The 24,741-nt window shown below is 39.1% G+C and overlaps 1 protein-coding gene across 1 annotated transcript in view; it reads right to left on the minus strand.

Annotated features, from left to right (window-relative positions):
* Nucleotides 1-449: 449 nt before the first annotated feature.
* Nucleotides 450-24,741, minus strand: part of ssbp4 (single stranded DNA binding protein 4) — a 78,087-nt gene continuing 53,795 nt past the window's right edge. Inside the window, exons 5-18 of the mRNA XM_067415976.1 lie at nt 13,483-13,572; nt 8,235-8,318; nt 5,995-6,054; nt 5,834-5,900; nt 5,666-5,733; nt 4,865-4,932; nt 4,736-4,781; nt 4,626-4,661; nt 4,476-4,530; nt 4,175-4,245; nt 3,999-4,077; nt 3,881-3,909; nt 3,017-3,118; nt 450-614 (exon numbers count right to left, since the gene is read on the minus strand). Coding sequence (XP_067272077.1) covers nt 585-614; nt 3,017-3,118; nt 3,881-3,909; nt 3,999-4,077; nt 4,175-4,245; nt 4,476-4,530; nt 4,626-4,661; nt 4,736-4,781; nt 4,865-4,932; nt 5,666-5,733; nt 5,834-5,900; nt 5,995-6,054; nt 8,235-8,318; nt 13,483-13,572 — 885 coding nt within the window. The 3' untranslated portion in view covers nt 450-584. The remainder of the gene's footprint in view (nt 615-3,016; nt 3,119-3,880; nt 3,910-3,998; nt 4,078-4,174; nt 4,246-4,475; nt 4,531-4,625; nt 4,662-4,735; nt 4,782-4,864; nt 4,933-5,665; nt 5,734-5,833; nt 5,901-5,994; nt 6,055-8,234; nt 8,319-13,482; nt 13,573-24,741) is intronic.

Raw genomic sequence — 24,741 nt, forward strand, 5'->3', positions numbered from 1 at the left:
AACAATAATATTATCAATAATATACAAATATATTGTAATGAGACCATTCCTGCCCCTAGCGTCACCAGTTTAGCTTTTTCCATTTCAAAATGTACACAGCAATCAAACAACCGCTAGTTTCAGTGTTTCATTGCCGAAAAAAAGGAGAAAAAAAACGATCAAACGGGGCTGAAATAAAGCCACCAGCCTCAATGCTGATGAGCAGCTAGTTATGAAGTGTCTTCCTGGCACAGTCCCACACACACACGCACATGTACAAACACACACACGGTGGTTCGATCCAGATACGAAGCCCGGCAGGCAGGTTGAGTCCGTCAGAAGGCTCTTCCTGTGACCTGAGGCCTGCTTCCTTTCGGCTTTGTACTGGGCGTCCTTCGCTCCGTGGCCACACCGACCGGCTGAAGGGCGCCAACCCAGAGTGTTCGAGGGAGTTGTAGGGAGTTGAAGATCGAGCAAATAAAAAAAATTAAAAAACAACAACATGCCGAACGCAGCAGAGACGAGGAGAACAGGATGTGGGATGGGGTGCGGGGTAAAAAAAAATGAAAATAAAATTAAATCAAAATTTAAAAAGAAGAAGAAAATCACACACTCATCGTCATGTTGGGTGAATACTGCAACGAGAAGAGAGGAAGGGGAAAGTGGAGGGACAAAATGAGTTACTGAAGTTGCAAGTTGCCAAAAAGACTGAATTACGTTTTGACAAACTACCGCATGAACTGATTTTAAGCATTGCCACATTATAATGCACACGTGAATCAGGTAGAGGTGCAACGGGTCGCAAATCTCACGGTTCGGATCATATTACGGTTTTTGAATCGGAACTGATCATTTTTCAGGTCAGCAAAAAAGAAAAATGGGGCAAACCTTTGATACCTTTGATAGCCTAACTAATAAAGTTCAAACATTATTAAAGATAAAGAACAAACATACTAATTACAAGCATATGTAAGTAGCCTGACAAGCCAGACCCACATCAAGATGTTTGGTCTGGAAACTCACCATTGACAGCTCAATCTGAGAGGCGGGATAAACGGCTGTCTTTCAAACTCCCTCTGCACACGATCGGATAGAGCTACAACCAACCAGAGCAACGCAAAGCAGAGCTCGTTGACAGATTAAACATTCACCGTATCCGGTCGGCTAATCTCCGAACACATCTTCCCTTTTTAAGAATGACTTCAGTGCCGTTCTTTGTTCTTTTCTCAGAGAAAAGCTTAACTCCAAGTCTTCCAGAGTCGCGCTCAAAGCTGATTTGAAAGACCGCCGCCGTTCGCCAGTTTCTGTGTTTACTAGAAGCACGCAAACGCAACTCGGACGTTATTATGTTAAGCCCGCCCACCGACTCTAAACACGATGTGATTGGCCCGACCAGAGTTTGGTTTTTCCAGCTCAGCAGTCTATTGTGAGTTGCTGGACTACACTCACGGCAAAATAGATTTGCTTCCGCTAGGGTGTGTCTAGATTTCTAGGCTAAAATGTAAATTCAATATAACAGTTACAAATAAAGTAAGGTCTAACAATAATATTCTGGTACAAAAATGTAATATGTACAAAAAAAAAAACTATAGTGATCACTATAAATTAAATAAAGATAAATAAAATATTTGTTAAAGCTTTTGTTATTTGTTTAACATTAATATAATATAACGATGAACATACGATTTCTTTCTCAACTATTTTGAGTTCACTTTAAGAGGTCTTATTATGCCCTTTTTTACGAAGACTTGATTTTGTTTTTGGTGTGAATTAGAATATGCTTTTATGCTTGATTGTTTAAAAACATATTTTACATCAGCAGCACCTCTCTACTATTTAAATCCTGTTTAAATATAGCCCCTCCTTCCGGTCCTGTGATTGGTTCGCTGGACCAGTGTATTGTGACTGTCACCGCTTAGCGCGTTCGGGAAATTTCCCGCCCCTTTCCATAACCGCAAGCTCTACTCAAATAGTAAAAGGATGGCATCAATTTCAAACCAATTCAAGCCTGATTCGGACTTTATTTTAACTAACAAGAGGATCGTCCAGAACGGATTTCACAGGATATTCCTGAGTGGTATGTTTGTTTTCTTTGGTAATTTTCTTACATTTAGATACAATGTTATACCCCATTTAATCATGATATTTGTCAGAAAACTAACACAAATAGCAATCGATCACAAAACCATGGTTAATTTTCCTAAGGGGCGGTGAACAGCCTTACATTACAATAAACACTAGATCAACACTAATGTTGACTAGCAGGCGAGCAGAGAAAGCTTTGGCCTTTGTTTACATTGTAGCAACAACATAAAACTTATAATTGCATCTGTAAATAGAAAACGCAACTTTATAAATAAAAAACCGTCAACCATAGGAAGGTCAAACAAATTAGTTTTGGAAACGGGGTGAAAAAAATTGTCTCTCTGACATCGTGACAGCACTGTCTTGTCTAATGCAGTTCAACCAGGCCTCATTCCTTTTTTTTTTAATATTAATCAACATTATGACTTTCACAAAGCCCAGAAAAAAACGCATTGTAGTCTAAACGGGTCGTTTGTAGTTTTGTTTTTGGAAAGTGGATTCTGTTCAATAAATCTCAACCTTTGGAGTGGACTTTGAGCTTTGTAACCGTGCCAATCTTTTTTATGCTCAAACAGCAACATTACACACTAACTAAAGTTGAAAAAATAATAAAGCATAATAGGAGCCTTTTAAGACATAACCGACCGTGTTTACTAAAATACTTGCCGAGGTGGGTATTTTGACAATTTTGTGTGTCCAAAAGAGGCGCAAAAGAGGAATCAATTTGGTGTTCTCTTTCGCCTCTTCTTACACTTGATTGAAAAATTGCCTGAATGTGTAGACTTCATCTCTGTGATGCTTAAACTATGCAATTAATCTGCGAATCAAGTGCATGCCGAACCGTGGGGCCTGGTCCGTACGGATCACCAATCAACTACGATCCATTGCACCCCTAGAAACAGGAAAGCAGGGGAGGAGAGATATAGAGCGGGCCGGTGTGACGTGAACTTACACTTTCACTTTGGAATGGGTTTAAGAAGTTGCCTGCCATCTCCCCGTCGTCCCGCGGAGTCCCTGGGGGATTGTTCATACCTGCCATATTGTTCGGAGAGTTCTAGAAATCCAGACGTATGATGATTAGTGACAAAAATATTCACAAAATGGAGTAAATGGCATTCAACAATGAACGGCCGATAACAATTAGCCAAAAATTATCTTTAAGTAATCGACAATAACTGAAAAATGCCAATATAAAAATGCTCAACTATTTTGCAAACTATTACTATTTATTTACTACTATTGCTATTTCTCTACTTTTTTTTCTTTTCTTTTTTTTTTACAAAAAGTAGAAATAAAATACTAAAAACTAAAATAATTAAAATGCTAATAGTGATTTAGGCACCACAACATTATGTACGGTATGAAAAATGGATATTGATTCTGAGATTTGCTAAAGATCACATTTAATAGTGTTATCAAATGAGGTAATCTGAACATAAACATGGCAAATACTACACTGAACAATATAAATATCCAATATCAGTCGATAACCATTATTGAATGATATATTGTGCATCCCTAAAAAAATTAACATCAGTGTTGTTATTGAAATCAAAAGGTAAACTTAAGAAAACTAATATGAAAATTAGAAATGGTCAACAAAACTTGAGTTTGAAGTACAAAAATTATAAAAATAAAAAAAATAAAAAATAAAAAGCTAAATAGAAATATTTGTAACAATGAATTAATATGACAATATCAAAATTACTAATATTTTTAAATTAAAACTTAAAAAATAAAAATAGAGTTAAAATGTACTTAATAAATATTACGTTAGTATATAAATAATACATGTATCCAGGCATTAAGTTCTCACCTTTGGCAACCCATCCATATCACCCGAGCCTGTAAGCAGATAAAAGTGAAAACCATTAGAAAATGTCAAAAATGTTCTGCATTTTGTACGTATTGGCCGTTTGTACAGTAAGTCTTACCTAAAGACCCGTTCATATGATGAGGCTCCATCGATCCCATTCCACCCATTGGACCGTCGGGCCCCGGCCCCATTGGGAACTGAAGAAACACATACTATTAGCCTCATCCAGTAAATCAGCAACAATACTAAAGCGACAAAACCCTTTTTACACACTGCATTAAGACATCATCTTACGTTCGGTCTGTTGCCACCAGGGCCGATTGGATTCATCATCGTGTAAATGTTTTCACTGGAATTCGTTGAGTCTATGAGAAAACGATATTTATATAGATGATATTTCGAAGCATTTCACTGGGGAATTCTCCTCAATAAGCTGATGCATTTACACAGCGTTTCCCAAAACAAGAGCTTTCAAGTTGAAGATATTTTCCGGTCACTGAGGTAATTTCTCAACTATTGTTATGAACTTTCAACAAAAAAAGACTGATATGAAATTCCAGATAAAATCCTATGGATTAGATGAAAGCAAACTGACCTCCTGGGCTTGGCATGATGGGAGTTCCTGGAGGTCCGCCACCTCCTGGAGGCCCCTGAGAGATGAGCATGGAAAACAATTACTCACAAAGAACATTTCGGACAAACACACAGAGAGAGACTCGGACAAAATCATGTGCGTTTGACTCACCACATAGTTTCCTGGTGATGAAGATGAGTATGCTATCTGCAAAGAAAAGATAGTTAGAAGTGGTTTCTTTGAATAACTGCGATATTGAAATGTTTGTAAGTGGCACTTACTGAGTTTGCGTTAGGGTTAGGCCACGGCCCTCGACCTCCCGGACCCCTGAAAACACAAGAGGAAATGTCAGTGTGTGTATAAGCGCAGCAGAGACAGTTTAAGTGTGTTATACTGTGGCATAGACTCACATGTTCATGCCAGGCATTCCAGGACCGCCGAGAGAGTTCGGAGGAGGCCTCATTCCACCGCCATAGTTCTACAAATGAAGAGAGAGCAAAGGTTAACCTACATATGAAACATGTTACGGTATTGTAACAGTAAACTTTTCTTTCAATTAAATTAAATTTTATATATATATATATGAATATAAAAACAACACGAATTTAATTATTTACTATACCAATTTCAATGGCTTTTTATTGCTTATTTACATCATATATAATAAGACATTTTCTATTAAAATTTCTATGCATTTAAATTCTATATTATATTTAAAAAAATAATAAAAAAATAACATTAACTATAAAAATATGCAATGGTCTCATTTATTTTTAAATAGACTATTTTATTTATACTTATATAATAATGTACAACAAATAATAAATAAACTATTTTATTTATTTTAATTATAACTTTTATTTATATAATAATATTTATAAATATATTATATAAATAAAAGGTATTTATCTAATAATATACAACAACAAAACAAATTCTAATAAAATGTCCATGGATTAAATTCTAAGTAATGCTATATAATATAAATTTAAAAAAAAATCATAGTTTATTTTCTTAGATTGTTTTACTTATATTCATATCAAATATACAATATATAATAAATAAAATATAAATATATTATCTATAATATAAAACTTTTTATTCCCATGTATTTAAATTAGACTGATTATTTAGACTCATTTTCAATTTCCTGATTTCCAGGTTCCCCAATCTAAGCATGACATGTTTTATTGAAAGGAACGTCAGCCAACCTGTGGGCCCATGCCTCCCATTCCTCTGGGTGGATTCATCCTCATTGGGCCACCCATGTTTGGATGTCCTGACGGGGAAGAGGAACCACAACCATTTTACAAATGCCATAGTAAAATTCTCAAACAGTCAAACAGTTGGCTTTAAATGTCTATGGTGCGGTGTGGTACCTTGCGGTCTGGTGGGGTCCAAACTGTTTGGCAGGAGCGGCTGTGACCCGGGGACTCCAACGGGAGGCTGAAACCAAGAAAGCGAGAATGAAACAAGGGCCAAGTAGAGAAAACGGCAATAGCTGCATGCAAAATTGAGGGGTTGTGGGTGGGATCAGTACCTGATTTGGCATGCGGAGTGATGGGCGGGGTCCACCTGGGTACCGTGGAGACATGAAAGGCTATGGGGAGAGAGCATATGGTCAGTCAGTCAAAAGACAGGATGTAATACACCACAGTTAGCATGGCATTAGGATAGACCTTTTAAACCTTGGGTTATTATAAACCCTAAATAGAATCATGGGTTATTGTTCACATTTTACACTTTTCATAATTTATCAAGTGTTAACAATTAATCCTGGATGCTCTTATACTGACATTTCACACTGTACATCCCTAAACCCTGGGATAACATTCTTATTTGCACATTTACAGTGTCAGTGTCGAATATAACACAGGGTAAAGCGTAGAGTGAAAAGCCCTTTTGTTTTAAATACAGTATTCCGCTGTGAATTCCAATATTCCTAAACTTTTGCTGGACTTGATAGAAATCACATGCTCTATATCTCTGATGAGTATACTCAAATGTCCAAAATCTATTTATAGTATAAACATCTTATGCATTTATAACTATTTTACAGTGTTATTGTTCCATGTTGTATGTCTGTTACTATAGTTATAACTATAAATTATGCATAATTGCATGCACCTAACCCCAAACCCAACCCTAATCCTAACCCATAGTAAGTACATGTAGTTATTATTACTCTGCATTTAAATCTATAATTATGCTGTAACACAGACGCCTTAAAATAAAGTGTAACTGTTTATATAGTATGTAGTATTTGAAATGCACAGTACAACAGTTACCAGCAGGGGGCACAATCACACTACCTAAAAGACGTGAGTTTGAGCCTAAAGAGAAGACCTCATAAACATTGGTTCTCTCTACACTGACAAGGTGAGGCTGCTGCTATCAGATTGTTTAACAGAGGAAACCTACAGTATTTTAAACAAGACTGCAGCGAGAACAAATATAGAAAGAGCCGAAGAGCAGAAAGACAAAATGACCCTTTGCATGCAAAGATATCCCAAACCCCATATCCTAATCAGGCAGGAAGCGACAAGTTATAGCAACAATAAATTGTCTATCCATACTAGAAGCAGAAATACTGCCGGATGCTACACAACCTGGCCGACAAGTACATTTTTGAGGTTTCATATACAGCGATACATTTAACCAATGAGATTTCACTGTGGGTGAAGTCACCCAGCATAATGTCACAGAAAAGAAGCAACCGATAAAATGATCTATCGATCAAAACTTTATTACATCACAGGGTAATAAGTAATTTCACCGGGTTTAATCCAACAACCATTAGGAATGACCATGTTCAAACTAGGTTCCAGCTCCATCTACCTGGGTTCGCTCCAAGTTGCAGCAAGTTTGTGTACTCGGGAGGGTGTGTTGGTGTTTGCGTATTTGTGTTTGAGTGCCTGGGTTTATGCTTGCATGTGTAAACGCAAGAGCATGTTTGTGTGTGTGTGCATGTGTGCATGCTGCATTATTAATAGGATATTGATGGACTATGAAGAACTGAGTGCAGGGTGTAGGGAGGGACCAAGTCTGCAGAGTCCCAGGCTAGATGAACTTCCACTCCTGATGGGCTGGGCCTCAGCCTGCATTATTTATCTGGCAACATCGTCACTGTCAGTGAGGAATATATATATATGTGTGTGTGTGTGTGTGTGTGTGTGTTTTCAGAGAGAACAGAGAATGAGGTAATGTAATGATTTGTGCTCTATCTAGGGAAGTATCTCAATGGTGACCAGTTCTCCAAAAACTGGACTAGATTTGAGTTTTACTTTATTCTTTATAATAATATAATATTATATAACTGTATACTTCAGTGTGGATATTAGCGCAAGTCTAAGAGTATATTTATGTACTAAAAATCCTGTAGCTCAAACAGAAGAGCATGGCGCTAGCAACACCAAGGTCGTGGGTTCAATTCCCAGGGAATGTGTAAACCGATAAACTGTATAACTTAAAGTCACTTCGGATAAAGGCATCAGCCAAATGTGTAAAATAAAAATAAAGGGTTTACAGATAAGTCAGATTAGTCAACTAGCCATTTAGGAACCCCTCCAACTAGTTGACTTTCACAGTTTTGCACACTACTAGATCTACCTAGTGAGGAAATTAAAGAAGGCAAGAAAAAAAAGAATGGAGGGGTCAAGACAGAAAGGGTGAATTGAAAGTTGTGCCATAGGCACTCCTGAAATTTGACACTACACCCAACATGTGTCTATTTCTCAAGTTATGTGCAAGAAAGTACAAGAAAACAGGGAAGAGTCTTACCTGGCCGTGCGGCCCCATCATGGGGTTGTTGGGGTTGTGTGGAGGGGGCTGTGCGTGAGGTGATGGTTGTGACCCAGGTGGGCCCTGAGAAAGAGAGGAAAAAACAAACAATTTAAGATATTACACTCGAAAAACTATGCACAAATTATTAAATTTGTCTTTGCTTGGGTAGGTTGACCAACAAAATATTGCCGGTTAAGATCAGGGTAAGTTGAAAGAGTTGATGATTCTGATGGTCTCTAATAACAATGCAGCTCCTAGATTGTTAATAAATCCACCATTTACTAGCGAAGGGCATGTCCAACAGGGCTGGGCAGCTGCTAAACCCCCATAACAGAGCTTCACCACAAGCCCTCCTCCATGACTCTCAATGGAGTACATTATTGGTAACAGAGAGAGGCATATGGCCTTCACCGAGATGCCTGTTCCTGCGCCACATCCCTGTAGAGAGTGACTGAGGAATAACTTAGGCTGGATTGCGTGCGTTTCTTGGGTGAGGAGGGGGGTATGTGTGTTAAATGAAGCAATTAATAAAATCATTTTCTACCCAGCTAAGGAGATAACGGCTTGGCACCAAACTACAAACCCATCAAGACTAGCCCCTCCCGCCAAGAAAGGGAACGGCACATAGTATTCCTAGCGGGACAGTGGCATAGAGGACAGCAGCAACCACAGAGTCCAAGTGTTTCAGGGAATCAGTGTCACTTCCCAACCAAAAGGGGGCAGTGTGTAGCCACTTGCCGAGTGACTGCCAGGACACAAAGTACCAAGCAAAACAAAGCATGGAACAGCAACACAATGCATATTTCATTGTTGTTTCTGTGTATATTACAAAAAAATTACTAATACTTTTTTTGGCAAACGGCATGGGATTGAGCAATTTGTGTGGATGAGGATGCTTCAGAAGGATGGTTTTCAATGGTCATGTAAGTAATTATTCTGATAAATTCAGCTTTAACAGATAGAGATGATAAATGCAATGTGATGTACCATACAGGATGTAAATGTTGTCAAAAAGATCTAGTTGTCGAAAACGTCAAGAAACCTCACAAACCTGTGCGCACCACAAAAGGTACTCCCAAAGTCACCCCAAATGAAGCAAACAATTAACTATTTTAGTTTTTGTGCAAAACGTGCAACTCAGACGCAATAAATATATTCTGTACCAAAAATGTCAGTAATCCTCAAACCTGTGTACGTTGACTTCAACTGAACCTTAAAATGATGCAAACAAGGAATTCATCCAAGGAACTCAATCAAAACCATCCATAAGGCTACATCCTAGGAAGGTAGAAAACGCGACAAGGTATAGTGAGATTTGCTTATATATTTTGACGTCTACATCAACAGGACTACAGGACTACTATTTCAATGTCCCAAGACTCCTGCACCTTGCAGCAAGTCAGAACAAGATCCTCCAGTCCTTTTAACCTTGATGGAACTCTCCCTCTCTAGAGTCTGCCAGTCTTTCACTTTCTCAGTGTTCTGTTGGGTTTCAAGAGTTTTTTTTTTTTTTGTGGGAGAAGGGCTGATGAAATTCTCCCACCACCTTCCCTCAAAACAAACTCATCCATTTCAGATGTTTCCAGCTAAAGTTGAAAACTATTTCTCTCTCTGCTTGCTCCCTCCCTGCCTCCCTCTTGCTAGGCTGTCCTCCCAAGAAGAGCTGGTGCAGTGGAGTTTCGACGTGAAGATTATTGCAGAGGCCGACCCATGCAATGGGGGAATAAAAAAAGGAAAAAATCATACAAAATTTCTAAGATCCGGGCCAGACGCCAGCATGCAAGCTTTGTGTTTCTCTCCCTAAACTCTCTTCCTTCGCTCTCAGTTTCTCTGCAGGAGGTTACTGGGAGTCTGGGCCTGAGAGGTACAGATTAGGAGAGTCTGGAGAGGGTGTAGAGGAGGGTTTAGCCCTCTCCACCTTAGTCCCTGTCTCGCAGGACCAGGCTGATCACACGGCAGCTACTGTGTTAATTATCGCTGCCACATCTGGAGCCGAGCTGGAGACACAAACAGAGGCTCGAGCGTGCATGTTTTGGTTGCATAGCTCCACTACAAAAATGCTTTTTTAACTTAATTGAAACGTACTGCTCACTAGAGTAACAGTATTTCTTAAAAGATTTTGTCTGCCAATTTTTGTTGAACATGACATGTATAAATAATATATAGTTCTGCAAGTTAGTCAAATGTTTATTCAATAACCGTTTTTGACCTAATAATAATAATAATAATAATAATAATTAGTTACATTTATTTAGCACTTTTCTAGACACTCAAAGCCATTTACATATAGAAGGGGGTAATCTCCTTAACCACCACCAATGTGCAGCATCCACCTGGACGATGCGACGGCAGCCATATTGCGCCAGAATGCTCACCACACACCAGCTGATTGGTGGAGAGGAGAACGAGTGATTAAGCCAATCAGGAGAGGGGGATGATTAGGAGGCCATGATGGACAGAGGCCAATAAGCAAATTTGGCCAGGATGCCGGGGTGGGATTTTTAAAGACCACAGAGAGTCAGGACCTCGGTGTAACGTCTCATCCGAAGGACGGTGCTCTTTGACAGTACAGTCTCCCTATCACTATACTGGGGTGTTAGGACCCACACAGACCACAGGGTGAGCGCCCCCTGCTGGCCTCACTAACACCTCTACCAGCAGCTACCTAGTTTTTCCCAGTTGGTCTCCTATCCAGGTACTGACCAGGCTCAACCCTGCTTAGCTTTAGTGGGAAACCAGTCTTGGGGTAAAGAGTGATATTCAGTGAGTTATTCATAGAATGTTTTAAACTGATAACTCAAAAGTTTGTGAGACCTTTTCACCGAATCATTAAAAGAGACGTTTCATGAATAGGACTACACTCATGAACAACACAAGATTGGTCATCAAAGTTGAAAAATAATAAGATGATCAACAAACTGAAAGACATGGAGGTGACAGAGCACAAATGTCCACTTTCTGAAACGAGCAGTTTTGATTATGATTGCAGAATCAGCATGGATCACAACCTGTTCCAATCACAATTCTATTAAAAAACACTAGAAAAAGAGCAGCTCCAATTATTAGCACAACTGTGTCCAGCAGCCGTGGCCGACAAGAGTGGGAGGGAGCAGTAGTTAGCTCTTGAGAGGTGTGAAAGAGTGATATACTGGCCACTAGGATATATGCCAAGATATAATTTGTGTCACCAGATCACAGCAACTGGTCGCGTGGACTGGGGGAAGCGTACAAGGAACACACGTGGGTCTGGAGGAGCCTGTCTTTTTTTTGCAATTGTTGCCTCATTGCCATCTCTCTCTTCCTTCTTTCAGTCTTTCATTTTGTGTCTTCACTCTCTCCATGCCTCTCTTTTGCCATGCCCTGGGCTGCTACCAAGAGGGAATTACTGCAGTGGAGCACAAAGTCCTCCCTCTTCTTCCCTTTCTTAGTTCTCTCTCTCTTTCGCTCTTATGCACACAGGCGCTATTTATAGAATGCAATGTCACTCACGCAACAGTCAGATCGCTCCCTGCTCTGAACACGGCTCATACAACATTAACACTCTCCTCCTCAATACAAAGACCATGTCCATGTTATATTTTCTAATCCATGTGATGCTCTACCTGATGCTCATCTCAGCATCTTCTGCTTTATGAGATGCTCTCAGCTATACTACCAGATAATCTCCAACATTGTGAATGTTTTATTGTCTCTGCCAGTCCACCTGAAGTTATACTTGATGTTCTTGATCAATTCTATTGGATGTTCTATCAGATGATGTATCTGCCACTCTATCTTATCTTGTCATTCTATCAACTCTGTTGGATGCTCAATCTAACCTAATCTGATGTTCTACTAGATGTTCAATTTGCTCTACCGATCTTCTATCTCTCTTGGGATTTGATTTGTAGCTCTACCTGATCTTCTATTTACGCCATTGGATGTTTTATCTTATCTGAAGTTCGACAAGATGTTAAATACACAGTTCAGACTGAAGATCAAATCGAGAATCCCATAAAATGAAGATTCATTAGATAGAAATCTGAACTGTGTATTTAACATCTTGATCTTATCAGACTTTCTATCCGATGAATCTTATGTTATGTATACTCTTTGGGAGACTCTATCTGCCACTCCATCTGATCTTCTATCTGATGTTATCTTGCATTATCTTCCATTGATTCCATTGGATCCTCTATCTGCTGTTCTATCAGGTGGATCTATCTGATCTTCTATCTACTCCATCCAATGTTGTTAATCCACTGTGTAAGATTTGTATCTAATGAATGTTATATATTCTCAATGAGTTGCTCTATCTGACCTTCTAGCTACTCTTCCTGATGCTCCAAGCTATCTGATGTTCTACTAGATGTTAAATCTACTGATTCAGATGCCCTATGTGATATATTTTATGTTGTATCCATAGATTATCTGATGTTCAACTAGATGTTTTATCAGTTACTTTGTCGGCTGTATCTCTATATTTGATGAGAACTAGGTATACTATCTGCCATATACATAGATGCAACATAAGACACATCAAAAAGAAAATGTGATATAATAATTAATTACATCTAACATACACGTTTTTTATATATATGTGCGTACATATACTGTACATACTGTATGTGAATGTGCTTGTGCTTGTGTTGGTGGCAACACAAGTTGGACCCAGAGATACAATGAAAATTATTCTTGACTATGATCATTTTTCTTAGGTAGTGTGTGAGAGTGTGAGTGTGTGGGTGTTTGTTTAGGAAGATGACTAGCTTGTGTTTGCCTATAAATAGCACAATAAAGATCACTATGGCAAAGGAACTCCCACAGGCACCTTGACTTTGGGAACTATGCCCCTAAGCATTCCCCCAAATCCCAGCCCTGAATTTAAAATACACAGATATGCTGTTAGATAAGTGTTGCCAAAGAGCTACAACCAAGCACGCATGTTTTTACCCATTTTGGCCTTAGGGATTAAACTGTCGAGGCATTCACACTGATCTCAGATCAGGGGCTGCAACTCTGTGTGTGTGTCAGTGTGAGTTGCTACTGTACTGAACAACTAATTTAGACACAAAATAAAAATGAATGGAAATTCGGAGAGGGCGAGATAGCGGGAAAGAAACATCTGGACGGGGATTAGAAGAACTAAAGGGGGCTAGAAAAAGGAGGGGTGGGGTGAGGGACAGAAAAATGGTAAAAGCTTAACGCACGGGGTTAAAGGAGGAGGTTGAACAGGAAGGTGGGGGATGGAAAGAGCAGCTCTTACTTGAAAGAAGCCGGGAGGCATGGGTCCACCTGGCATGCCATCGTTGGGCGGCATGTTACCCATCACAGGACTGGGAGCTGCTGCTGCACTCTGAAACAGAGAGACATGCAAAGCCTGGTTAAAAAATAGATTCCAAAAAATTATAATTTTATAAATAAAATTCTTACTTTTAGCAATTCAAACTATTCTTTTAAAAGTTTGTAAACAATTCCATGTCTTTCAATAACAATTCCATTATTCCAAATCGACAAGATTTGGGTTTAAATACGCCAACATACAAATTGAATCTTCTGTCAAATATGTAAGCAGTTCTTTAGGTTGAAGCCTGGGCCCCCCCATACCCCAGACAAAGCTAAACTCAGCAGTGTCTTTCCCATGATGGTAAAGAAGGGGTAGACAGGGATTACACACGACCTAGCGCCCCCTCCTCCACCCTGTAATCAGATCCCTCACACTCTCGTCTAGGTGGAGGAGGGTAAATCGCCTCAGTGCCGCTGACCTTAATAGTCCAGACACTCACCGCTGACCCCAAGAGGGCAAAGAGCACCATTCCATACACCAACATACACAGTCATAGGCACACCATTAACTACCTTTTGCTCGAACACATATGTAGTAGCAAATCACCCCATAAAGCCACACGTAAACATACAAGTATATTCAAGATCACATATAGTCTCTCACACACCAACAGTACAGACAGGTCAACTTGACTAAAATTCCTCTGGGCTTCATCCCAACAGCACCTAAGAAGGTTACCACATAAGAAGGAACTGGTTCAATGTTTTTCATGATCTTCGGTTCTGGTAACGATTCTAAAATGTCTCAAACCTTTTCAGAGAATAAAGGCTCTTTCACAGCAAGAATGAGAACTATATTAGCATCTACGCCAATGGACAATGCTGCAATTATGTTGTTTGCTGCTTTAAATGCTCAAGCTCTTTAAATTCTGCTGCTGTCATATGTTTTTATCGTTTATCAGCTGGAAAATAATTCAGTGATATACATCTCTGTGTCGCTATTGTTGCAGAAGTATCGTCCTTGGTGTGGCCAGTTCAAATTTCATCTGTTTTTTTCACTTTCATATAGCTTTAGAAGAAACTGTCAAGTAGTGTACTTAAGCACTTATACAGCTTATATCATAGCTCCAGTGTCTTCAACAGGTGGCAAAAAGGTTATCCACCACAGAATAAGGCCATATATCCTTCGCTATGAAAGCTGCCGCAGATTTAGTTATTCTCTTCCCTTTCTCCGAGTTAGGCGGCAAAGTTGATAATATCATTTGATCTATTTTTGTCTGAACTGGGTCCACCTTGACACTGGCAAGTGTTAGCATCTCAGGGTGAAAACAGATAATGTGGTTTCTTAAAGCTGCTGTCCGTAACTCTTTTTGTGTTCAATATTTACAAAAATGATATAATGAGAATGTACAACATGAATCCATTTTCCAAACCGTGTTTTTGTCTTACCCTGAATCATTATGGTACACTTATAATAAGTGTTTATATTGGTACTATTTCAGGCCAGACTGGTAGGTACCGCTGCAGAGGAGCACAGTGTTCATAAAAGCTGAAATATGCCAAGACGTCGGATTTTAAAATAGTGAGTGCATTTTTTTATTACTCACTTTTGTGTTTCGCCTCCTTTCGCCATTTTACATATTTTTTTTACAAAATTGTAAAAAAAAAAAAAAAAACACATTAATGTACACACAGCACCGCCTCCTCCCGCCATTTTACATATATGTTTTATAAAATGTTACCATTTTTTCTCATTATTGTACACACAGCAACACAGAATTGTTGACATTTTTGCAGATTTATTAAAAAAGAAAAACTGAAATATCACACGGTCCTAAGTATTCAGACCCTTTGCTGCGACACTCATATATTTTACTTCGGTGCTGTCCATTTCTTCTGATCATCCTTGAGATGGTTCTACACCTTCATTTGAGTCCAGCTGTTTAATTATACTGATTGGACTTGATTAGGAAAGCCGCACACCTGTCTATATAAGACCTTACAGTTTACAGTGCATTTCAGAGCAAATGAGTATGTGAGGTCAAAGGTACTGCCTGAAGAGCTCAGAGAAAGAATTGTGGCCAGGCACAGATTTGGCCACAGTTATAAAAAAATTCTGCTGCACTTAAGGTTCCTAAGAGCACAGTGGCCTCCATAATCCTTAAATGGAAGATGTTTGGGATGACCAGACCCCTTCCTAGAGCTGGTTGTCCAGCCAAACTGAGCTATCGGGGGAGAAGAGCCTTGGTGAGAGAGGTAAAGAAGAACCTAAAGATCCCTGTGGCTGAGCTCCAGAGATGCATTCGGGAGATGGGAAAAAGTTGTAGAAAGTCAACCATCACTGCAGCCCTCCACCAGTCGGGGCTTTATGGCAGAGTGGCCCGACTGAAGTCTCTTCTCAGTGCAAGACACATAAAGGTTTGCTAAAAAAAACACCTGAAGGACTCCCAGATGGTGAGAAATAAGATTCTCTAGTTTGATGAGACCAATATAGAACTTTTTGGCCTTAATTCTAAGCAGTATGTGTGAAGAAAAATATCACGTCCAATACAGTCCCAACAGTGAAGCATGGTGGTGGCAGCATCACGCTGTGGGGTGTTTTTGAGCTGCAGGGACAGGACGACTGGTTGCATGCCGGCCAAGATGAATGCGGCCAAGTACAGGGATATCCTGGACAAAAACCTTCTCCAGAGTGCTCAAGACCTCAGACTGGGCCCAAGGTTCACCTTCCAACAAGATAATGACCCTAAGCACACCGCTAAAATAACGAAGGAGTGGCTTCACAAAAACTCTGTGACGGTTCTTGAAGGGCGCAGGCAGAGCCCTGACTTAAACCCAATTGAGCACCTCTGGAGAGACCTGAAAATGGCTGTCCACCAACGTTTACTATCCAAACTGACAGAACTGGAGAAGATCTGCAAGGAGGAATGGCAGAAGTTCCCCAAATTCAGGTGTGAAAAACTTGTTGCATCTTTCCCAAAAAGACTCTTGGCTGTATTAGATCAAAAGGGTGCTTCTACTAAATACTGAGCAAAGAGTCTGAATACTTAGGACCATGTGATATTTCAGTTTTTCTTTTTTAATAAATCTGCAAAAATGTCAAAAATTCTGTGTTTCTGTTTTTCTGTCAACATGAGGTGCTGTGTGTACATTAATGAGAAAGAAAATGAACTTAGCAATTGCCTGCAAAATAACAGAGTGAAAAAATTAAGGGGGTCTGAATAGTTTCCGTACCCACTGTAGTTCTAGATTTCCCTATTTCTATTTCATTGAACTAAATGAAGTTGAGTGATTGACAGAATTTTATTTTTTTTAGATGAACTATCCCTTTAAGACATTGACCAATCAAAAGTGCCAGCCACAACTACCACAGAAGCTCCACAGATTTACATATAATTTATATACAAGCACGCTCTTATAAACGAGGGAAGAAAACGGGTCCGGAGGCTGGTGCTGGGCAGATAACAGGTGAGGTACGGCCAGGCGATGTGTTTGCATGCAGTGGAGGGATTGGCGAGTGTGTTTGGTTAAGGAGAGGGAGGGGCTGAGTGACAGATCGGGCCGGAGAGATTTTGTTTACACAGTGACTGGTGTAGGTTTAACCAGAACAATGGCTCCGACTCTATTGCCACAGCATATGAATGAGTAAAAACGCAGGAGGAGGGTGGTTAAATACTTTCATTAACACGCAGAGATGAACTAAAAGAAAAATCACTGGCCAGAATGACCAGCGGCCCATCAGCAGTAGCAGAAGTCGTCGATAGCTCACACACACACACGCAACTCCACTGCACTCAGGTAGAGCGGCAGAGGGCCCAATCGGCTTGTTGCCATGACAACTTAGACCTTGGCTCTCCCGCTCTCTGGTGCCCATTAAAACCCTCAGGCCGTCAATCACTCGCCCGGCCAGGGAGCGAAAGAGAGGGAGCGCGAGAGAAACCGAGAGAAGAGAATGAAGATAGAGTTTAAAGGAGCCTGTGGCTTTTGATAGGCCTGGCTGTTTGCTACTGCTATCTCTCTCCCTCTCCACCACATAAACAGACACATTCCAGTTCCTGTTAACGCTTCTTGTGCCGTGCTTTGCATGCTCGTCCAGCTCTCTTCCCTTAAAGCAAGAACATTACACATGAACTGATTTTCCATTGGTTTTACCCCTTAAGGTGCGGTCACATTTAGTATTGTTGGGGAATTTTCACGGGCGAAATCCCGTCATTTCAACAGGAATACATGCAAGTGAGAATTTCGCATGAGGGCGAAAGATTTTCCCACACGACTTTGGCAACGAGTTCAAATTAGTCACACAAGTTTGCCGTGCAGAAAAACAGAAAACTGCTTGGTTTGAAAGTGACAATGAAACATGATTCCAATTTGAACAAAAAAGCTGTATCAGCCAGTCATTTTAGCTTTGATATAAATTTTCCAGGAAATTTGAACAAAACTGTCTTTTGCCATCAGATCACAGTTTTGCTTTGAAATTCAAAGTTTCATAAAATTATTTATTACAGGGCTCTGTGGAATACTTGATTCTGATTGGTCAATTGTGCCATCCAGCGATACGTTATCCCCAGATAAGCACATGTTAATCCGGGTAACTGAAGTCAGCGCTTTACGCTTGCTAGAAAAATGTCTTCTTTGCATTTAGTCAGCTAATAAAATATTCAAACTCAAATCAATATTTTGTGTAGAGTTATTTATTTAATTATGTCATCCGGGTATCGCGGACTCGCAGTAACCATTCTGCCACGATTGTTTTGTACACTGTAATGGATTATTAGATAAACAAGTAAGATTTTAAAAGTTTCATCTCAAATCAATATCTCTTCTCCTCATAATTATTTATTTGGCTGAATGCTGTGTAATAAGTGGTATGACTGTACCGTATCCCTTAAATGTCCGTCTAGTTTGAACTTCAACTGCTTTCTCGGCGGAAGCTTTGCGTTTAAAAAACCTAATAAAATATTTCAACCCAAGTCAATATTATGTCTCTAATTATTTTCTTACATGTCAAGTAGCCGTGTAATAACCGGGATAATGTACATCCAGCCGGTTATCGCAGAATAAGGGGTTTATTCAGTGATAACAACTGACTGGGTGTACATTATCCCATTATAATAAATAAATGTGTGTGTGTGTGTGTGTTGTTTAAAATCAAACATACATTTTTCATTGTATTTTTTCACTGCCAACAACATGTACATGCTTGTGCATATTTCACTATTTTGGGTACATTATTGATTGCATTACAGCAGAAAGAAAGCTCATCATAGATGCTGCAATAAATGTACCTAATTAATTATTAATAAACCATGAATGATATTGGTGACCTATACGTTCACCTAGCATCCACACGCACATACACAGTCCAAAGTCTCTGAAGTAATTAGCCAATGCTGTTTTAATTATCAGTATCAATCGTAGGGCTCGGCTGGGCAGCAGACAGCGGGGGAAAGGCTTAATCTGGGCATCGATCTGGAGCAGGGATCCAGGATGAGGCATGGATCCTGCCTTATCTGTGTTCAGACGAGCAGGGTAACCCAGATCACCGCCCGACAAACGCATGCACATGTACTCTGGTAACAAGCAGTCACTGGCAATTCAGCATATGCTGAATGAGCGATACAGTGGCTCAGAAATGGACATGCAAGCACGGAAGTCATCTTGATGCACTAACACCATTGGCGAGTAGTTATGAGATTATTATTGCTCATACTAAGGCTTTTCTGAACTCCCAAAAGGTTACAGCTAGGTGTGCATGAATGTTGATGAGGAAAAAAATCTAGAACATACTAGAAACCACCAAGCAATAGCCTAGCGAGTAGTCAGCACCTTAGCAACCACACAACACCATGGCAACACCATAAAATTATTTTAAAAAACTTGGATGGAATATTAATAAATGTATTCCAATGCATTTTTTAATATATATATATATATATATATATATATATATATATATTATATATATATATATATATATATATATATATATATATATATATATATATATATATATATATATATATATATATTAAAAAATGCATTGGAATACATTTATTAATATTCCATTTATAAAATATAAATAAATAAATATATATATAAATATAAATAAATATAAATAAATAAATATAAATTAAATATATATATATATATATATAGGGCTTGACATTAACTTTTTTGCTCACTAGCCACTCAGCATTTTCACTGGCCACAATTTTGTTTTTTGAGAGAGTAAAAATGCAGAATGTTTCCTGTGATGGGTAGGTTTAGGGGCAGTGCTGGGGGTAGAAAATAAGTTTTTTACAGTATAAAAACCATTACGTCTATGGAGAGTCCCCACAAAGATAGTGAACCAGATGTGCGTGCTGCAAGTTGATCGATAAAGAATTGTAATAAAATTGTAATTTTGTGATACGACGGTCTTGGCATTTCATTTGGCTGTAGGCTGAAATTATATTCAACCCGCCAAAGTGGCTAGTGGGAGTGGCTGCCGTACCCGCCACAGCTGAAATCTACCCGCATTAGGCGGGTTGTCGGGTGTTAATGTCAAGCCCTGTATATATATATATATATATATTTTAAACACCATATATTTACTATAACAATTTCAATGGCGTTTTACTTGGCTTTTAGAAATTAAATCGTTGTATTTTATTAATGTAAATATACAGTCAAACCAAAAATTATTCAGACACCAGATATAAACTCACCGAAAGGATTATCAGGAACACGTGTTCAATTTCTCATTAATGCAGTTATCTAATCAACCAATCACATGGCAATTGCTTCAATGCATTTAGGGGTGTGGTCCTGGTCAAGACAATCTCCTGAACTCCAAACTGAATATCAGAATGGGAAAGAAAGGTGATTTAAGCCATTTTTAGCTTTGCATGGTTGTAGGTGCCAGACTGGCCAGTCTGAGTATTTCACAATCTGCTCAGTTACTGGGATTTTCTTGACCAACCATTTCTTGGGTCTACAAAAAATGGGGTGAAAAGGAAAAACATCCAGTATGCGGCAGTCCTGTGGGCGAAAAAGCCTTGTTGATGCTAGAGGTCAGAGGAGAATGGTCTGACTGATTAAAGCTGACAGAAGAGCAACTTTGACTGAAATAACCACTCGTTACAACCAAGGTATGCAGCAAAGCATTTGTGAAGCCACAACACTGACAACCTTGAGGAGGATGGGCTACAACAGCACCGGGTTCCACTCATCTCCACTACAAATAGGAAAAAGAGGCTACAATTTGCACAAGCTCACCAAAATTGGACAGTCGTAGACTGGAAAAATGATTGGAAAATGTCTCGATTTCTGTTGAGACATTCAGATGGTAGAGTCAGAATTTGGCATAAACAGAATGAAAGCATGGATCCATCATGCCTTGGCTAAAGTTCTCACAGTTCAAAACACTTAGCCTACATCTGACATCATTGTCACACCAGTTATGATTTTTTTGTAAGTTGAATACAGAAGGTGGTCTTGTCAAACCTCTAGATATTTTACTTTGTGTGTTAAAATTTAGAGATCCACGATATTATCGGCACAAACATCGGAATCGGCCGATAAACGCTTAAAATATAAAAATCGGTATCTGCCGATATGAAAAAATTATGCCGATATGCCTTGCCGATATGATAATGTGTTGATATGCGCCTGCAATAACTCACGTGTGCAAGGAGTGCTACAGCGATGAGACAATGTCAGCACTGCAGTCATTCTTCAAGTAAAAACAAGCAAATACATTGCATGTAAAGTGATTTATATTGACTGTTTTTTGCGCAAACAGAAGGACGTGACCGTCAGCAAGCAGATTTTCCACGTTTTCACAACAAAACTAGCCCAAAACACGTCTCTCCACACTCTAGCGTGTGCAGCAGCCTCCACAGCAGCAGAAGCTCCTCCAGGTCCTAGTGCCCGCCCGCCAGACCGCTATGTATTTATACATGTAATGGGGGCGCTGTTGTTACAATGAAACAATGAACAGTAGTATTCATTTTCATGAATACAATGAAAAGTAGAATACACAAAATAAATTGAAGTTACTTCTTGTTCAGAATAAACAAATCAGTAATGATGTCATAAATCACAAGCATGACACTTGTAAATTAAATACTTTTATAAATAGTGTATTAATCTGTAATCAAATTTTAGGAAATGGATGTTAAAAAATAATCTAAGGAGCTCTACAATAATTGTACCATTGAAAGACAGCATCAACGGATGTCATGCCACCCCTACCCTAAAACATTTTTGCTCAAAATGATGTTGTTTCCAAACAAAGGAAAATAAGACATATCGGCATCGGCCAAAATGAGCTGAAAGAAAATCGGCATGTCGGCAAAAATCCAATATCGTGCAGCTTATTAAATATTAATTTTTTAATATTTGGATATTTTTCTTAGACGAACCCATCGCTTCGCTTCAGAAGGCCTTTATTAATCTAAGTAATTTTCTTTTTGGGGTGAATTATCCCTTTAAAAGCAAATTAAAAATCTTCTGTGATGATGTAACACTATCTTAATTGGGCATGTGACCAACCTGTCCCAAAACACGAGCAAAAATCTTGAAATCACAGCTTGCCGCAATGTGCTGATGTGAAACCATTGGTGTGTCGTCAGAGAGAGTGAGAGAGTGAGAGAGTGAGAGAGAGAGAGAGAGAGAGAGAGAGAGAGAGAGAGAGAGAGAGAGAGAGAGAGAGAGAGAGAGAGAGAGAGACTACACATGGTAGACGCGTTACAGCTGAATCACTCACAGTCTTAAAATTATTGATTTGATCTGATATTCTGACTGTGTGGATTCAAGCAACATGTAGCAAAACAGTTTATTTATTTTTCGAGTAATTATTAAAGATTAAATATTTGACTATTCAAGCACTACCTTATCCTCTTGCTATGCTATTGATTTTATTTGACAGAAATATTATCGTCATATTGTGAGGTTTTTTTTAAAAACATGCCCCAAATAAACATCCAAGATACCAGCATTTTTCCCACTTACTGCATTTCAACACACTCACTGCCTCCTCTGCCCTTTCTACCAACATCCCCCATTTCCAATAACTCTGTCAGTGAAGTTGACTCCATAAAGATTAGCCAGTGAGGACCGGCAGTCATAATCAGCCATGCTGGCTGACAGATGTGCCTTTTAATCAATGGGGCGCTGGGACGGCATTCTACACTGTGTAACATAGGGAAGCCACTATGACGAGGGGTCCCTCTCTCTCTCCATTGCTCTCACTTTCCCTCCCATGGCGTCAACAGCTGTTGTATCAATCAGGTGAATTAATTACCAGTAAACAAATCTGCTGAGGAAACCCCTCATGTACACCCTCACCCCGCAAACACACACATACTGTATTCCCAGAACCCCTAGCTTTCTCAATCTCAGTGGCCCACAATTATGCTTGCTCAAGGGCCTAATCATAAGCCATGTACGAAGACAAGTGAGTTAATGTGTGTGTGGACAGGTAGAGAGAAAGTTTCCAGTCCGGAACACCTGAAATGCTGACGCAGCAGTATAACTCTGAAACATGAAAAAGCAGACAAAGAGACAAAAGCAGTAGCCCCACTCCACCTGTTATTTACATTAGTTGTTAAACTGCCACAAATGTTCCTACTAGGGCTGGGCAAAAAAATAGATTTTTCGATGAACCATTTTTTTTAAATGTGGTCGATTCAAAACCGATTCTCAAAGGCTACGAATCTATTTTTTCCCATATTTATTTCCGCTAACATTGAACATCAAATTAACATAATCGAATTACTAGTCTTCTCCACAAGATGTCACCCATTTGTGCGATGTTACAAAGGACCGCGAGGCGTGCCTGTCATCCTGTCATTCATTCATTCAGTGCTTAAATGGTGGCTTCCGGTGCATTGTCGGCTTTTATAATGCTGAGGTGGATTCGGTTTTAAATGTACCCAGGTGTACCTTAAAAAAAAAAGTACAGGTTTGTGGCTCTTAATTTTTTTTTTTTTAATTACCCACTTGTAAACTTATGTTCACTGTTCTTTTTTATAAACGGCTATAGTATTTGTAATAAATCTCTGTTCAGTTGAATCAAGAATCGAAATCAAATCGAACTGGAACATCTGAATCGATACCCAGCCCTGTACTGGGTACAACACTGAGGCAAAAAGCTAATGTGGCTTTGAAATTTTACTAGAAAGTTTAAAAATTGTAACTCTGAAGGGATTTGCTTGGAATATTGCGGTTATCATTATTGTGCTGCTACAGAATGATGGGAAATGTAATTTTTAAGTGTTAGTGTTAGTGTTAGTGTATTTGTTAGTACAATAAAATAGCTAAATGCTCTATTGTTCATTAACAGTACCTAAACTCTGTAAATTAAACTGTACAATCAGCATTCATAAAGTATATTGAGGGACTGAAGACTTAATGGACCAATGAGGAACGTAAACAGCTTTTGAGAAATTAGCTTCATTGAGGAGTGTTAAACATATCATTGCACTTCATGGCAAAATATCTCCAACAACAAAAAAGGGTCCAAGTAGTTTATTAAAGCCTAGTTATTTAAAACCATTTTACACAAAAACGTTTGGGGAAGATGGAACCTTGTACAGAGGACACAAACATACAAGTATTAAAAATATAGTTGTATAACTGTATATTGCATGTTATTACTATTTTAATTAATTTCTATGTGAAGCACTTTGAATTGCCATTGGGTATGAAATGTGCTATACAAATAAACTTGCCTTGCCTATTCTAAATTTAATAAAGAAATGCCAATTTACTCGACCCCTCTTTGTAACATCTTAAGGAAGCTACTTTCTATAGGTAACATCTTCAACATGTCAGTTATTTCCATGTCAACTTGAACCCAATGCACGGTGCTAAACACCCAGAGATAAGGACCAGCTCATTCTAAGTGCCGACACGTTTGTAAATGTCTAAAAGCGAGAGACTGATAAAGGTAAGAGGGGCAGGAAGGTTGGATACGACGAAGAAACGTTTTAATGTCAGTGTTGCCATCCTATAGCTAATGTGAAACATGTACGGCAGTTATATTACAATCCATACATTGCAAGAATGGTTGGCGGGAAGGGCGTTCCCATTGGGACCATTGATGCCGGCTGAAAAGGGGAGTTTCCCATCTCTCCCTCTCTTTCTTTCTCTCTCTCTGCTTTTCTTTCTCTTAAGTACGCCCTCTAAGCAGGCAGAAATCATTCCTCTTTGGAAAGAGTCTCTGGAGTTCCTGCTACGGGGTTAAGGAGCTTAG

The sequence above is a fragment of the Pseudorasbora parva genome, chromosome 14 (assembly GCF_024679245.1).
Source record: "Pseudorasbora parva isolate DD20220531a chromosome 14, ASM2467924v1, whole genome shotgun sequence".
Lineage (NCBI taxonomy): Eukaryota > Metazoa > Chordata > Actinopteri > Cypriniformes > Gobionidae > Pseudorasbora > Pseudorasbora parva.